The sequence below is a fragment of the Populus euphratica genome, unplaced genomic scaffold, assembly GCF_000495115.2.
Source record: "Populus euphratica unplaced genomic scaffold, PopEup_1.0 scaffold54.1, whole genome shotgun sequence".
Classification (NCBI taxonomy): Eukaryota; Viridiplantae; Streptophyta; class Magnoliopsida; order Malpighiales; family Salicaceae; genus Populus; species Populus euphratica.
This window is the reverse complement of record NW_011499910.1, coordinates 248986-263788: the sequence shown is the minus strand read 5'-3', so window position 1 is coordinate 263788 and position 14803 is coordinate 248986. Positions and strand designations below refer to the sequence as shown.

The 14803-nt window shown below is 36.2% G+C and overlaps 1 protein-coding gene and 1 long non-coding RNA gene across 6 annotated transcripts; one reads left to right on the top strand and one right to left on the bottom strand.

Annotated features, from left to right (window-relative positions):
- Window positions 1-283: 283 nt before the first annotated feature.
- LOC105133831 (phospholipase SGR2-like) lies at window positions 284-14658 on the bottom strand. Of its 5 annotated transcripts, none has more exons than XM_011037960.1 (22): window positions 14586-14658; window positions 13996-14197; window positions 13447-13547; window positions 12859-13053; window positions 11329-11484; window positions 11020-11091; window positions 10759-10911; window positions 9885-9935; window positions 9273-9443; window positions 8050-8199; window positions 5992-6057; window positions 5361-5897; window positions 5214-5277; window positions 5005-5126; window positions 4703-4775; window positions 4480-4582; window positions 4035-4128; window positions 3867-3929; window positions 3067-3115; window positions 2783-2880; window positions 1474-1520; window positions 284-968 (listed from the first exon to the last, which is right to left on the bottom strand). In XM_011037960.1, exons 2-22 carry the CDS (start codon window positions 14195-14197, stop codon window positions 725-727), a joined length of 2811 nt encoding a protein of 936 aa, XP_011036262.1. In that variant the 5' UTR covers window positions 14586-14658; the 3' UTR covers window positions 284-724. The 5 variants fall into 5 exon arrangements, with proteins under 5 accessions (XP_011036262.1, XP_011036261.1, XP_011036263.1 ...); XM_011037959.1 differs by having other exon boundaries at window positions 14277-14649; XM_011037961.1 differs by having other exon boundaries at window positions 2783-2877; window positions 14277-14649.
- Window positions 1527-2426, top strand: LOC105133830 (uncharacterized). Its single transcript, XR_843875.1, has 2 exons — window positions 1527-1754; window positions 1828-2426. It is a non-coding gene; the product is annotated as an uncharacterized LOC105133830 (long non-coding RNA).
- Window positions 14659-14803: the final 145 nt, after the last annotated feature.

Below are 14803 nucleotides of genomic sequence, written 5' to 3'. Positions count from 1 at the left end.
CCAGTAAAATTAACCATCCAAAGGAATTTCTACCGTTCCTTGTGCAGAAATAAACCTTGCCCTCAAAATTCAGTTCTGGCAAAAATCTCTTCCAATGCTCGATGATTTTGCACCATAAGGTGAAGCTAGGCTGCAAATGTAGCCAGGATAGTGGTTACTTTGATGAGACTAAAATTGATACAAGTATTCAAAACCCACAGGAATTGTTATACCAGAGATTTGAAATTACCTTTTGAGGTAAGCAGACAGAAAGCATGCACATGATATAAAACGAACCCTGATATGAAACAAAGACGGCTTGATTGACACTACTCTTTCTGTCAGTAAGAAAGTTGACAGTGAGCCTTCCATTCGTATAAACATGTTACAGTGGTTATAACCAGTGGTACAGAGTTCTAGTTCCGGCAGTCGTACTATAAATTTTTACAGTTTTTGCAACATACATTTTCACAGACCTGCATTTCTTTTTATGCACAGAACATAAAACAAGCCATCTGCTGTGAAACTATGGTCGAGTAACTACCCTATAACTAATATCTACATGCAACCCCCTCAAATTCCATATCAACTTCGTTCTAAAATATTTAAGGCTGCACTAGAATTGGTGACCCGCCCGGTCTGATGATGCATTTAGCGCAAGATCATTGAAGATAAACAATAAGGCCAAACCCTGTTAAATACAGCTGCAGCTGCATCCAAATCTGGCATGCAGCAAGAACTTCAGTCAGCACTTGGGGCTTTTCATATATTTCTTGGCTTTCTTTGAGAAGTTTTTAGCCACCATTCTGTCAGAGAATGTCAAAGGGAGTTCCTCGTTAGTTTCACTTTGATCATACCATCCTGTGGAACCAATCTCATCTTTTGAGGTGCCTCGACTAGATTCTGCAGGTAAGTTGGGTTCTTCAGGTATCTCCCTATACAAGTGTTTTAAAATGAAGAGAGCTGTGTCATGATCCCTCCAATAGTTCCTGTTCATCGCGATTCATCAATTAAAAAAAAGAACTTGCATTTTCCTCCAGCAACAAAATGGAGAGCAGACTAGCAGCACTTACAAACTATAAAAAAGAAAACAAAGAGAGAGACATGAATTGAAATGGGAACTACAAGCAAAAGACATGCAACTTCCTTCAAGAAACCTCCTTGGAGAGATAAAACAACCTATATGCAAGTAATGCATCCCATCCAAAGGCATTATATTCTCTACGGGGATATGGCTGCAACACATTTCAATGATACATGCACAACATGTTACACATTTTAATTACTAACTCAGGGTCTTCTTGTGAACATAACCAGTTAAACAGTCCTAAGCTTGTAACAAAGGTAGGTTTAATATTCAAATATATCCCCATTAAGCTCAACAAGCACGACCAATTTTGTAAGAAAATTTGTCATACTCTCCTACATGGAAACCAAAGGGATCCCAAATCTTGATTTAATAAATTTCTTGATCTCAGAGTTCAAAGAACTTACGTGTGTGCTCCAATGGCTTGCAGATATGGATGTTCAAATGTTTTATCCTGCATGGTTAACACAAACACAGGTTAGGGAGTGGAATCAGATATCAGCTGACAATTATGATATATAGGAAAACTAAAAATCTGGTAAAAAGTAAAGCAACCAGGACATAACTTTTCTTTGTTCGGATTAAATTGTATCCCTACCCCAAAAAAATTACCAGGTAATGGCAAAAATTTTGGATAACTTTTCTTTGTTCGGATTAAATTGTATCCCTACCCCAAAAAAATTACCAGGTAATGGCAAAAATTTTGGATAACTTTTCTTTGTTCGGATTAAATTGTATCCCTACCCCAAAAAAATTACCAGGTAATGGCAAAATTTTTGGGCATCTGTTTTATCACAATTTCTGAACTGGCCGTGTCACAAACTGACACAAGCACAAACCTAGTTCCCCAGATCCCTAGGCACCATTGAATTACAAATATGATCTGGAAAGGAGCTGCCCACGATCAATTTCCATGGCTGAAGTGCCAAGATGACACCACCTCACATTCTATCATTAGTACCAATGCAATACAGCAGTTCTACCAACTAATATTAGTGGTGGTATGAAAGATGCGTGGAACCATAAACAAAAACGTTAAATCCCTCCCAAAATGCAAACATCACTTATATTGGTTATAGTAATTTACATTATCTGGGGATTAAGCTATGCAGATTCCATCTGTAGTATAAAAATAGTCAAGTTATCATGATAGCAAATAGACAATAGTGAATGCTTCTCTGAACCTATCATATTGGCAAATGTCAGAATGAGATGTAAATAAATTTGTTGTTTAAAAAAGCTAAAAAGAAAGCATTTCTAGACCTATTAAATTGGTGAATTTCAGAATAACAAACAAATGTAACTGATATAGAAAATTAACAGGAAAAAAAAAAAACAACTAGGTTCTCACCAATACCAATGATATAAACATTTATGCAAAACTGGAAGCCAAATGATGACTATTAAGGGAATCTATACACCGGTGGATGTTAAAAATAGATAACCACATTCCCATGCAGAATTTTGTTTTGTTTTCTTTTATTCATCACGGAGTAGTAAAAGCAGAAAAAATGGTGTCCCTGTATTTTTCAGAAAGCATCTGCATTATTGATGCTGACCCACATACTAAATTGCATCCACATGCATGCACTCACATGTGCCAACTGCACAACAAAGTTGTGCTCAAAGAAATATCCCATAAGCGCTAAGCAAGCTCAACAGAGTGAAATAATACTACAGCTTTAAACAAAACCATGAAAATATACTGCTACGCACTTGAAGCACGTGGTCTATTCTTCCTTCGCTTCCAGTTAACCTCTCCATCATTATTGAGCCATATGTCCTCTCTTCTTTTTCATCGACATTTTCTGCTTCTTAAACACAAATAACAAAAGATTAATGATTGAAAAAAATGTCGATGAGATTATAAATAGCTTTTATAGGAGGAAAGGAGATCGTTTCTTTCATGTTTTCTAGGGGGGGGGGGGGGGAATGGAAGCTGATGGTATGATGAAACTGAAAGAAAAGGAACACAATGAAAACAAATAAAATTTCTCTACCTTCTTCACTATCGGCAATTTTTGATTGGCAAACTGTAAGCACCTTGACCTGTTTAAATACCAAAATTTTTAGTACAATACCTATAAAATTTCCTCAAATATGAAGAGAAACCAGGCGTGAAGTGTATATATAAGGCATTGGTAACTATGTTTCTTGTAAAACATGGACCAACTCAGCCAGCACAAACCCAAGCTGAACAGCAATTCCAACATGGATTAACAGATAAAGAACCAATTCAATTCTCAAGTAGTCCTGAATAGCTAGCTAAATATTGAGCATGCACATGCTATTTATGCATCCCCTGATCTTCCCTCTAAGTATAGATGTGCACATCTGTTCTGATGCATGAGTGCTGTCACTTGTGTAGGTCTTGTTGTGTCAGTAGACCCGATCATTTTAACATATCACCGAAGGGCATGTAGTAGGTTCACTGCAAGGCCTTGGGAGAGGAGTGCCTAGGAAGGCTCAAAATAAATCAGTTCAGGATATTTATACCTTCCATCTTACCTCTTCTCAATCAAAACTCCTTCAAAATGGGATATTTAAGCTCAGGATGAAGTTTAGAGTGGGAAATTTAGAATACACAGATTCAAAGGTAAAGAGAAGACTTGTAAACCAAGAGATTTGAAGATTTAAGAATACTCAACGACAGCAAGCATCTAACTATCCATCTTTAACCTTTTTCCCACTTAAGTAAATAACATTATTGAAAGAAGCATGTGCCTCTTTGCAGAAGATTAGCTTACTTAATGCAAACAAATGAAAGAATAACCTTGGGAAATCTTATGGAGCTTATTACCTTCACAACATTCAGATGATTTATTATTGTTTGAGAACGAGCAGCCAAATCTTCAGTGAACTCCTGCATAACAGAGCGTGAACAAATCAGGAAGAATATAGGGAGATAAAAACCTAGGATAGTGGAATTCCCTTACATGCGCAATCTATTTTTCTTGAAGAGCCTCACCTGAAACCCAATATGCAACCTTCTTCCACCTTTGTGGTAAGGAATAATAACTGGGCGCGTGTTGATAAATTCTTTACAGACAAGAGGTTCTATTCTGTATAAAAATATTGAAATAGCTTTCACAAATTGTACCAAATTACGGAAAGACCACCATGACTAAATAGGAAAACAAACAGAAAAAAAGGAGTATGAGACCAGGCCCAAACACACAAAAAGGTCTAGGAAATGTAACACACAGGGAAGTTGGATTTTGTGAGTGATAAGTGAAGAGCAGAGGGAGGGGTGTTTGACACTTCTCACAGTTTGGAAGAGATATAAACAGATCAAAAGTTCATCCCAAGACCATTCTCCATCTCTTTCATGGCAATAAGATGACCACTATTCACAAGCAGAAAAGGAAATTATAAATGTTTTAACACATGAAAATCGATCAGAAAAGGCAAACCTATATGCTACAGGATCAAATGGGTGAAAAATGTTGAGCATTTGACGACATGCTGGCATTTCTTCACTGATATTTTCCTCTGCCCAATATTCTTTCCCTTTCCCTGGAATATTGATGAAAAGCAACTATTAAAACTAGATTTTGAAAATGCAACATGCTGTTTCAAGTATTAAAAGAAATTCATAGGAAATGTTCAAATGAGACATGCCATTTCAAGTATTACCAATTCCAATCCGAACATTATGAAGAGAAAGAAAGACTCCAAGAGGTGATCCAACAGCATAGAATGTGTCAACCTGATATATAAGCATTCAAATAAAATTAATGGCAAGATCATCAGATACTTTGTGTAGTCCCAGCTACAATGTGAAATTCGTAATGAATAAAGTTTCAAAAAAAGTTTCCTCTCCCTTCAGCAGTCTTAATTTGAAATTCAATCGCACACAGAGTTGGTGAAAGCTAGCATACCACCACAACATAAAGATAGAAGAAAATTACAAATTAAAGGAACAAGAACTTATGAACCTTGAATTCAAGTTTTGTATACTTGATATAAGGGGTATAACTCTTTGATGCTTCATCTAGTCCAACTGCCAATTTCTTGGATATGGGTTGCTTTGTCATGCTTTCAGTTGCCTTTCCATTTTCTGTTTCACACATAAAACCCAGAGATACCAAAACATGAGTTCTTTCACCTAATATGCAAGTAAATTATGTGATTTGATGCAACCCACCACTGGCATCTCCACCACCACACTTGAATTCCAACTCTGCTATTTTAGCTTTTAGGGAATCAATCTGCAATCGAGAGCATAAAGAGTCACATATTGAAAACCAATCTGAATAAATTCTATAGAATATAAATAACCTAAAATGTAGACCTCTTTCATCAGCATATTGATTTCTTTTTCCTTGTTGCCTGCATCTTCACTGTCTTCCACTGCCCCATTCTCCACAACACTCATTGGGTTATCTAACTTCATCTCTATAGCTTCACATAAGTGATCTCTTTCCTGAGAAAGCACATCACTGGAGTCACAAACAAATTCATGGGGACTTTCTTTTCCACGTATTTGCTTAAAATGTGAATCTGATGCAGCTCCAACCAACTCTGATGCAATGGGACTCAAGATTGTGGAAAAATCATCAGAAAGTCCATTCTCACGTACTAAAGTTGATCGCGCACTTATCATTTTTTCCTCAACAGGATCCACTATTTTCTTGGCTTCTTTGACTACATTGGAGATGTTATCCTCCAGGTTGGTTGATGTGCCATGCTTCATATCAAGGGAAGATTCTTCACTCCTAGAGTATTCTTTATACATCCAATCCATTGGGAATGGAGAAGTCAGATTCTCTTGATGGCAGAGGATGTCATATGAGAGGACACTTCCCAATGAATGACCATATATTGAAACCTTGATGAATTTTCACATAATATTGAGACTGTTCAGTAGAAATCAAGAGTATAGTTTGATGAAGAAATGGAGCAATTGCACAATGAGCTTATACCTTTCCATCATAACCAGGATTCCTCTTAAGAAACTTCAAATACAAGCGGTTTAATTGGTTTGATACCTGGAGCAAAGTGATACTGATCAACTTGAACTCCAAAAATGTTTGCAAGAGAAACCAAATTGCTTTAAACTTTCAACTTTACTCCCCGTCAAATAAAATTATAATTTTTTGCAAACAAATTGGTTGAAGAGATGAAAAGAATAGAATACAACAAGGAATATAAAATAACAGTACACAACATACACTTGCTGAAAGAAATTGAGCTATTATCATGAAGTGGTGCTAGCATCAATCAGGCATCAAGACTATCTACTGCTTACAAGCTAAGACATGGCTTAACATATCCACAAACAATATTTAGGGTAGCTGCAAAACTTTATAAATTTATCCTGTGTTGCCATTTTCTTCTATTCGCCATACTTCTCTGTTAGGAAATTATCTTATGAATCATGGGAAATCACCTACCCAAACATTCTAACTTCAAATCATGTTCTCACCACCCTCCCTTTTCTCTGGTACTAATTTAGAGGTACAACAGGTTTATACCCAAGCTCACACCAACTCATTAACCATTCCATTTCACTTTTTGAAGCCTTGGTAAAATGGCAAATTTTGGATTCAACAGGTGGCATTACTAGAAGTTACATGTTCTATACATTTGCAATAAGCACACAAGTAAAATCTGTCACTTCCATGTCCTGCCAATACTGCAGACACCATAACACACACATTCCATTAATTCCGTCACAATGCCACCAAACAAAAAACCTTGGAAGATTTCCTCCAATAAGGTTTGTGGGTTTTGGTAACTATGTAGGTGGTGTGTGGTGCCAGTGTGTAGCAGTTCCTATTATTTAGCCCAACTGGTGTGAAGAATTATTCAAGATGAGCAACTTCGTTTCCTTTTTATATGGGATAAAAATTGTAACTGTAGGTTGTTTTGCCATAGGCCTATAAAGGTGTCTCTTCAGCGGATATGCAAAGAGATAGGAAAGCTTTCTTTGACTGTCAGAAGAAAAGGAATACCATCAGCTCTAACTACTACCACTTCCTCGACTTTATCTCAATTACAGCTTCCAACTGAAGTCTGAATACAAAGAATATAGGCCTAAAAGCAAACTTGTTTCACTTTATTAATCTACCAAGTATGCATACCCCACCGTATCTGATTTTGATACCAGTTTCCTACTTGTTAATTGTCAGGAATTCTTGAATATGAGCCTCACAGAACACACTATCTATCCTCCAAAATTTTTAGTCTCCTAACTTATTCCCTCCACTCCTTTTTTTTTGTCATATATTTTATTAGAAAAGTATACCTCATCTTTCCTTGTGTAGAACCACTAGCATACAAGAAAAAATGACTATATCATAATTATTTAGTTACCCATTCTAATTTGGAAATTAACTATTTTGGGTTATTGTTCATAATGTGTAATTTTATGCCTGAATTATTCAATCCTTGAATGGAGAGATAACATAGTTCTTCCAGCTTAATATAGACTAGATAACGCAAGATAATGTAAACTAGGATTTCTCATGGTTGCCTTGAAAATGTTGAGACTTCTTTTGTTTCAAGGAAAAAAATCAATTTATCAAATTGCTAAATTTGAACTTCTGTTGCAAGTCCAAGACCATGAAAATTGAGATAATAGCATTAGAGACCCATGACAGATGAAAAAGCTTTTGAAGTACATGGTTAAGTCAGGGTTCTCTTAAGGTAGCTCTTTCCTATAAGCATCCACTGGTCACATGCATAAAATTATTTTACTAGCAATCCAGAAAAAGTTGTGTGAATATGAAGAGCTTTTGTTTGTTTTCACTAATTCCTTTTTTATTTTATACCTCTTAATTTTTTGGTTGGAAGGAGAAAACTTCCATTTTGGAAAAGTAATTGATAGATTTTGAATATCCATTCCAGTAGATATATGTGAAGATGGAATCTCCATCTCATGACAGAATCCAAGGATGATTCTTCAAATGAGCCTTCTTTGCAGGATAATTAATAATTAAAAGGAAGAAAATATAATAGAAGAGTTGAGTATGCAATACCGAATCAATAATGTCTTGACGATAGATGGGGCTCATGTAGTACAATACATCATGAACTGTTGCACTCAGCATAACTCGCAAACCACGTACACCATCTAAAGTAATCTTTTCAACCGCAGCTTCACCACTCAGCTTCAAACCCTTTCTCCACTGTGAAAGAAAAGAGGAGTGTGAAATATGAGAAGCAAACAGGAAGACATGCAATCAGAAGCAGCTAGGAAGTTAGCAAAGATTTTAATGTTAAAACAGATTGTCCAGAACATAAACGTCCATTTCTAAGATAACTTGCTGATTTTTTGGTAAATCCGGAATTACAGCATATTTTTTGTACAGAAAGTAAGCTGCAACATCCATCCATAAAACCATAAACACTACAACCCCCGGGCCAATACCTTCCTCTCTCTCTCTCCCTTTCTTTTTCCATATAGTTTGTGTGCACACCATGCAACTAAAGTAATGCAATAAAAATGTTCCAATGCAATCATCATATTCACTTTATTTTCTTCAAGGAGAGGGGGGACGTTAAAAATACCATTACAGATGTCCTTGTCCAACATCTGTCTATTCATATTAAATCAATAGAGCTTATGCCCCTCAAAATCACATAAAAAATTGATGAATTTATTAAGCAAACAAAATGAGGCAGGAGTCTCCATTCCTCACAAGCTCCCAAGGGAGTCAACCAATACAAATAGATAAACAATTAATCAAGGGCTCAACACAAAAGTATGTCATCCCAGAAGGACAACTTAATTTTTCTTTTTTGAGCAGGTCATTTTAGTTGTCCTCTTGGAAAAGTGGTGCAAGATATAAGAGATTGCCAAAAAGATCTTTTTATGCATGAAGAATGCCAACTGTTTGAACATCAAGGGCTCAACACAAAAGTATGTCATCCCAGAAGGACAATTTGATTTTTCTTTTTTGAGCAGGTCATTTTAGTTGTCCACTTTGAAAAGTGGTGCAAGATATGAGAGATTGCCTGAAAGATCTTTTATGCATGGAGAATGCCAACTGTTTGAACATCACAAATTAAAGTTCTTAGGGAATAATATTTTTGGAAATTGTCCATAATTAACTTGGATGTAAGCATATTAATAGATGTCTCCTTGAAAACAATTCTTGAGATCAACAATATTCAACAAACACAAAGATATACGTGATGTCCCAAAGTTAGGACCTTCTCACACAGACTGAATTTGCAATGACAGTGGTATTTAATTTACCTGGCATGGGATAAAAAGAACTCGTTGAACACCTCGTTGGTATGAAGTAAGATGTTTTTCAGAAAGACTCGTAGTGATATGGCGGAAATTGCTAACATCATCAACCAAATTAGACTTCTCCAACCTTTGGCCAATACCATGAACCATAAAAACCACATGCTGAACAGGAACCTAGACCAAGAATACAAGATTAAAACCCTATGCTATTAACAAAGTTATCAAAACTTATTGCAAAAAGATATACAAAAAGGTAACAAATTCAGGCTCCAACATTTCAAGCAGTAATTAATTTATCGCAAATTATGAAAAGAAAAGGAAAATTCTGAACAAGATGCATGCTTAACCAGGTGTGTCTACATGCATTTTGCCACCACATTTTTATTTTTACATTAACATAAAACAGCAAATATATAACTAAAAAAAGGGACTAGGAACAAGCCATTTGTAGCCATTCTCCTAATCCTAATGTTTGTAATTTGTAGATTAAGATGCAAAATTGAAAAGCACATCAAGAGAGAAATTGAGATCTACAAAGAAAAGATCATGTCATCACATTTTTTTGATATATCTATTAAATGGTCCAATACACATGCAGAACAAAATAGTGCATACCTGTGAACAGTAATCATCCATTTCCTCCTCCTTCTTTTGTCGTAGTTCATCCTAAAGTAAGAGAAAATGGCTGTTAATGGTAGAGACAATTTGTTTTTAACTTCCATCAGCCATAAGAAATTTCAGTGCATTTATCTTATCAATTATAAACTATCATCGTGAAGTAAGCTGGGTTGTTAGCCAAGTTTATAAGACGAGAGGCACAAGAATAATGAATGTGATCTACTGAAGGTAATCAATGATCGCTGCAAGAGAAGGAATGGAGGCACAGTCAATGGTGGTTAGGTGAAAATTGAGGTCATTGCTGGTTATCACAAAAGGTTAGTTATAATGATGGTCAAACAGTTGAAATGAATAGTGCAGGCTCCTTCCTAATTCTAAAATTTTCAGAATTTTTTTCCCACAATTTTCAGGAACTGTTTCAGAAACCAGAAGATGAATCGAATAACAAACGGACATTCCATAAGTTTTGGTGAGTTGATTCTGACATGTATGCTTTAATTAGCATCAATCAAATAAATTAATTAGTAGTGGCCCAGTAACCAGAAGATACAATATCAACTCTCCCCTTCACACTCAGGAGGAGAGAGAGCATGAGGATCAACTTCCACCATATCGAAGCAGGAACCACAAGCAAATAAGAAATGTTGTTTTCAGTGTTAACTACAAAACCATGATGGTTTTAGAATATGGTAAACATGATGTGCATGGTTAAACATCAACCTGAAGGTTGACTTAGCCAAAGATGAAATCCTGCAAAAGTTACAAAGGTCATCTAGGAAGACCACCTCTTACCTGACATTGACTGCATACACAGACAACAGATACATACAGTAACATATAAACTGGCATCAGAGCAAAGTAAGAAATAAACCTGGGTTGGTTTTTCTGAGAGAGATGCAGAGTAGCCACGCCTTAACTTGATTCCATTCCAACTCAAGGTAATGATACTAGAAAATCCAGAAGCATCAATGTTGAGCCAAGCCTCCCATGTATTGTCTTCTCCGGTAAAAAGTGCATGAAGTCCCTATATTCACATTCAATCATATACTGATGTGCACCATATACTTCACTGGATAATAAGAACCCAAAAAAAAAAATGAAATATCCCTTTCTCAGAAAGTGGTATACATACAGGGGTAGAGCCTTGCAGCTCAACACGAGCTGCAAAAAGGCCAGATGGTTGAAAGGTCCTTCGATGCCAAACCTAAAGATAAATCCAAAGTTGAAGAAAGAAAGAACTTAGTAAAATGCAAGAAGACTGGACGCCTAAACTATACATTTTAAAAGAAAATAATGCTACTCCGCTATGATTCTAACCGATGCACTTTTCAAACTCATGCAAACCTCTACTTGACATAACCAACAATTTGTGACAAGGAATTGATATCCAGTATGTTAAACAGCATGGATTGAAGGAGTGGATGTTAGTAAGAAAGCAAACCTGGCTCTGGTATGCAATCTCCAACTGCTCAGCTACGTCCTCTCGAAGAGGGAGCCAACCCAAGCCTCCTTTACTAGCAAACCAATGACCTCTCAAAACACGCCGATTTTCTCCATTCCAATAAACAGGAAAACAATGTCTCTTCACCAGATCTACCTGCATATTGACATCAGGCCAGTTTTAGATAATGTAAACAAGAAAAAATCACCTAAAATTGTTGAATATCATACCAAGCGCAAGAAAAAAGCACGACAGAAAATCATTCATGCATACTCAAATGCATGTTAACAGCACAAGTCTCAGCAAAGATAGATTGACTGGAACTGGATTCCTTTTACACCATTAGTTCTTACACATAAATCAATGTGGCAGTAAATGTAAACTTCTAAAATGCAAGCAAATCCATGTGACAGCATGAAAAAAAAAATACAAGCCATGAAGCAAACGATGTCAGGTGGCACACAGCAACAGCTTAAAATCCAAATAACCCACCCATAATGCCAAAGTATATTGTTCTCTATGATCAAACTTCATCTATCAGTAGATTGCTCCACTCCCTCAAACACCTGACTGTTTCTCTTATCCCACAAGCTCCAATAAAACAAGATCAGACCATTCTCCAAGAAAACATGTTAACCTCTATCATTAATATTACCAACTCATCAACTCAACTACCTCTGGCTATCCCCAGTGCATAAAGGAAGATAAAATCAGGCATCATAACTCAGCAGCAATAGAATTATGTAAAAGAAGTGGTCCACAGATTTCCTGGCCTTTGCAAGCATGAAACATCATTTGATAAAAACTTCATCCTCTTCACCATCATATCGATATTTCAGTAACTATGAGAAAGCTCCATCATCCACTTGAAAGAAACAAACTTAATTTGAACTCCTGAACTTTCACAACCACTGGCATGGGAACTCATTCTCACTGGGGTAGGCTGCATAATTATTCTGTACACTTTGTTTCCAATCAGCCTACAACAGAACCTATCATTAACCCATCCAAACTAAGCACCATGAAGATAGGAGCATTATCTACAAAATTAAATGCCCGATCCTGTAAAGCCCTGAATTTAAATTGGAGTCCAGAGCATATCATCACGTATCATAATCCAAACTAAGCACCATGAAGATAGGAACATTATCTACAAAATCAAATGCCCCATCCTGTAAAGCCCTGAATTTAAATTGGAGTCCAGAGCATATCATCACGAATCATAAACATATAACTCTTTACAGTTGTGCCCATGTATATGCTACCATAACCAAATAGGGAGAGATGAACAACCAGCTCTGTAATCAAAGTCCTTTCTTGTTCACCTTGAAGGCAACATGTTTGCTAAAATTTTCCTGTCAATTATTGATGCTCTTTTCCAAACTGATCTGGGAAGAAATTCCAATATGATCTCCTTTTTTTAAATAAATGATTAAGATGTAGAAGACAGAAAAACAGATGGGGCCACAGAGATGTTCAAAATATGGTTGGAAATTTCATAGTTAAAACTTCCATTTCATAGTTACATACCTCATAGAGTCCTCCCTTTACAGGCACGCCAACTCTTTCCTCTTCCACTTCATGCAGTTGAGCTGCTCGTCCACCCTCTGGAGAATCAGCATTTTCTTTGGTGTCAATCTTCTTACTAGTAGTAGGCCAGCCATTTGGGCCTTCACTACATTCTGCATACTCTTTCCACCAACTAGAGAGCAATTCTTCTTCTCTCTGTGAATCATGAAATCCAAATTGGAAAAAAAAAAATGGTAAAAATGATTGAATTTTTTTTTAAGTTCTAGGGTTGATTCCAGGGCCAAAGGATTGACAGGTGTCGAAGTGAAGATATGTCTAGTTGCTCCATAAGGCCTTTCCAAGTCACTCTCAAATCTCTGCGGTAAACAATCAGGTTTCATAGCTTTGTATACATAATATCCAAAATAGAACCTACTGGAACTATGCCAATGAACGTCAAAATAACATTTGAACTGAATATACACAACATCATAAAAGAGTGGATAGACGCTCATTTTGCATTCAAGAAAAAGCTTTTGAATAAGAAGAAGATACACATAAAATGGGGGTGGTTCAACAACAAACCAACAAATAAGTCTTTAAAATAACCTGCAAGAAAGATGCCTCTATTGCAAGAGAATCCCTCATACCAAAACGAAAATAGTCGCTCTTTCCCACAATCTCAGTGCGTGGGACTGAGGCAGCTAACTCTGCAGAAACACCAAAAAAGAAAATGAGGTTTTTTTTTTCCTTTCCCTTCATAATTTAGCAAGTTAGTTCTTTCTCTTCATGCATTAGCACAAACTAATATGAATGACAAAACACTAAGCCAAACACCCAATTCCGTGTGTTTAAGCCAAAAAAAACCATTTCACAACCAAGCAAAGCAAATAAAAAAAATGGTAAAACAAAATCAAGCAAAAAATAATCAAAACTAAGTTCCCAAGTTCTTATTGTTTTTCCCCCTACATACAAGTAAATTCATAGAAGTTAAATACTCTGAAAATGAAAAATTTCAACTGTAAAAGTCATCACCGTTTTCTCATGTTATCATAAACCTGGTAAAGCAAATTAATTTATTTTAAACAAAGAAAGCACTAGCAAACAACAAGATATGAATAAACTGACTAAAAATGGAGAAAGAAAAAAAAAGCTAACCATTCTCTACCAAAGGCACCTTACAGAAATACCACCTAACATCACCACCATCAGATGGACTTCCAGTCTGAGCAAGATACTTTTGACGAGCTTTACAATGCTCAATCACATCCTCCAATCTTGCAATATTCGAAGGCGTATTCTTTAGCAAATCAGGCAGTACTTGCTCTGAAATCGCCGGGTTTGCCTTGGAATCCGCCATCTGAACACCAAATTATCAAAACGGGCACTCTTCAATTAAAGAAACCCACAAAAAATCACACAAAAGGATCAAACTTCACCTCACTATCGCAATTCTCTGGGAGAATAACCAAATGGTTTTTCTTCAAAATGGAGTAAGATGATATTTACCAAAAAGAAAAAAAAAATGAATGCAAATGGGTATTTTAACAACTACCCATCAAGGAAAATGATAAATTATTGACAGAAAAAGAAATGGTTCAAATGTTTAGAGGAAGTGGAAAATGTATTGCATGCAAGAACTGAGAAGCAAAATGGTGCAGAGTGGAAAATCCTGAAGAGGAAGGAGGAGAAGAAGAAGAAGAAGCAGAAAGGTAGCTGGGTCTTGAATGGCAGGTAAGAAGAACAACCTGGAATCAAAGGAAATGGCGGTTGCGTGCCGGTTTACCTTCCAGTTTCCTCTTTTTCTTTCTTTTCCTCAATTTTTTGGCGGTGCTATTTAATATTTATACCCCGTATACTACTTGATCTCACTTCGTAATTTCTTCAGTGACAAAGACAACGCAAATTAAACTCTCTAAATTTTAATTTTAAACTATAATTATCCATGTTTTAAAATGATTTTGCA

What these genes read in the sequence shown, in the direction of transcription:
- LOC105133831 (XM_011037960.1), bottom strand. Translation starts at nt 14,197, where the DNA reads ATGGCGGATTCCAAGGCAAACCCGGCGATTTCAGAGCAAGTACTGCCT. An exon ending in TTCTTTTTATCCCATGCCAG is followed by an intron (nt 8,200 to 9,272) that starts GTAAATTAAATA and finishes TTTCTTTCACAG; the next exon opens with TGGAGAAAGGGTTTGAAGCT. An exon ending in AATTGCCGATAGTGAAGAAG is followed by an intron (nt 2,881 to 3,066) that starts GTAGAGAAATTT and finishes TTTGTGTTTAAG; the next exon opens with AAGCAGAAAATGTCGATGAA.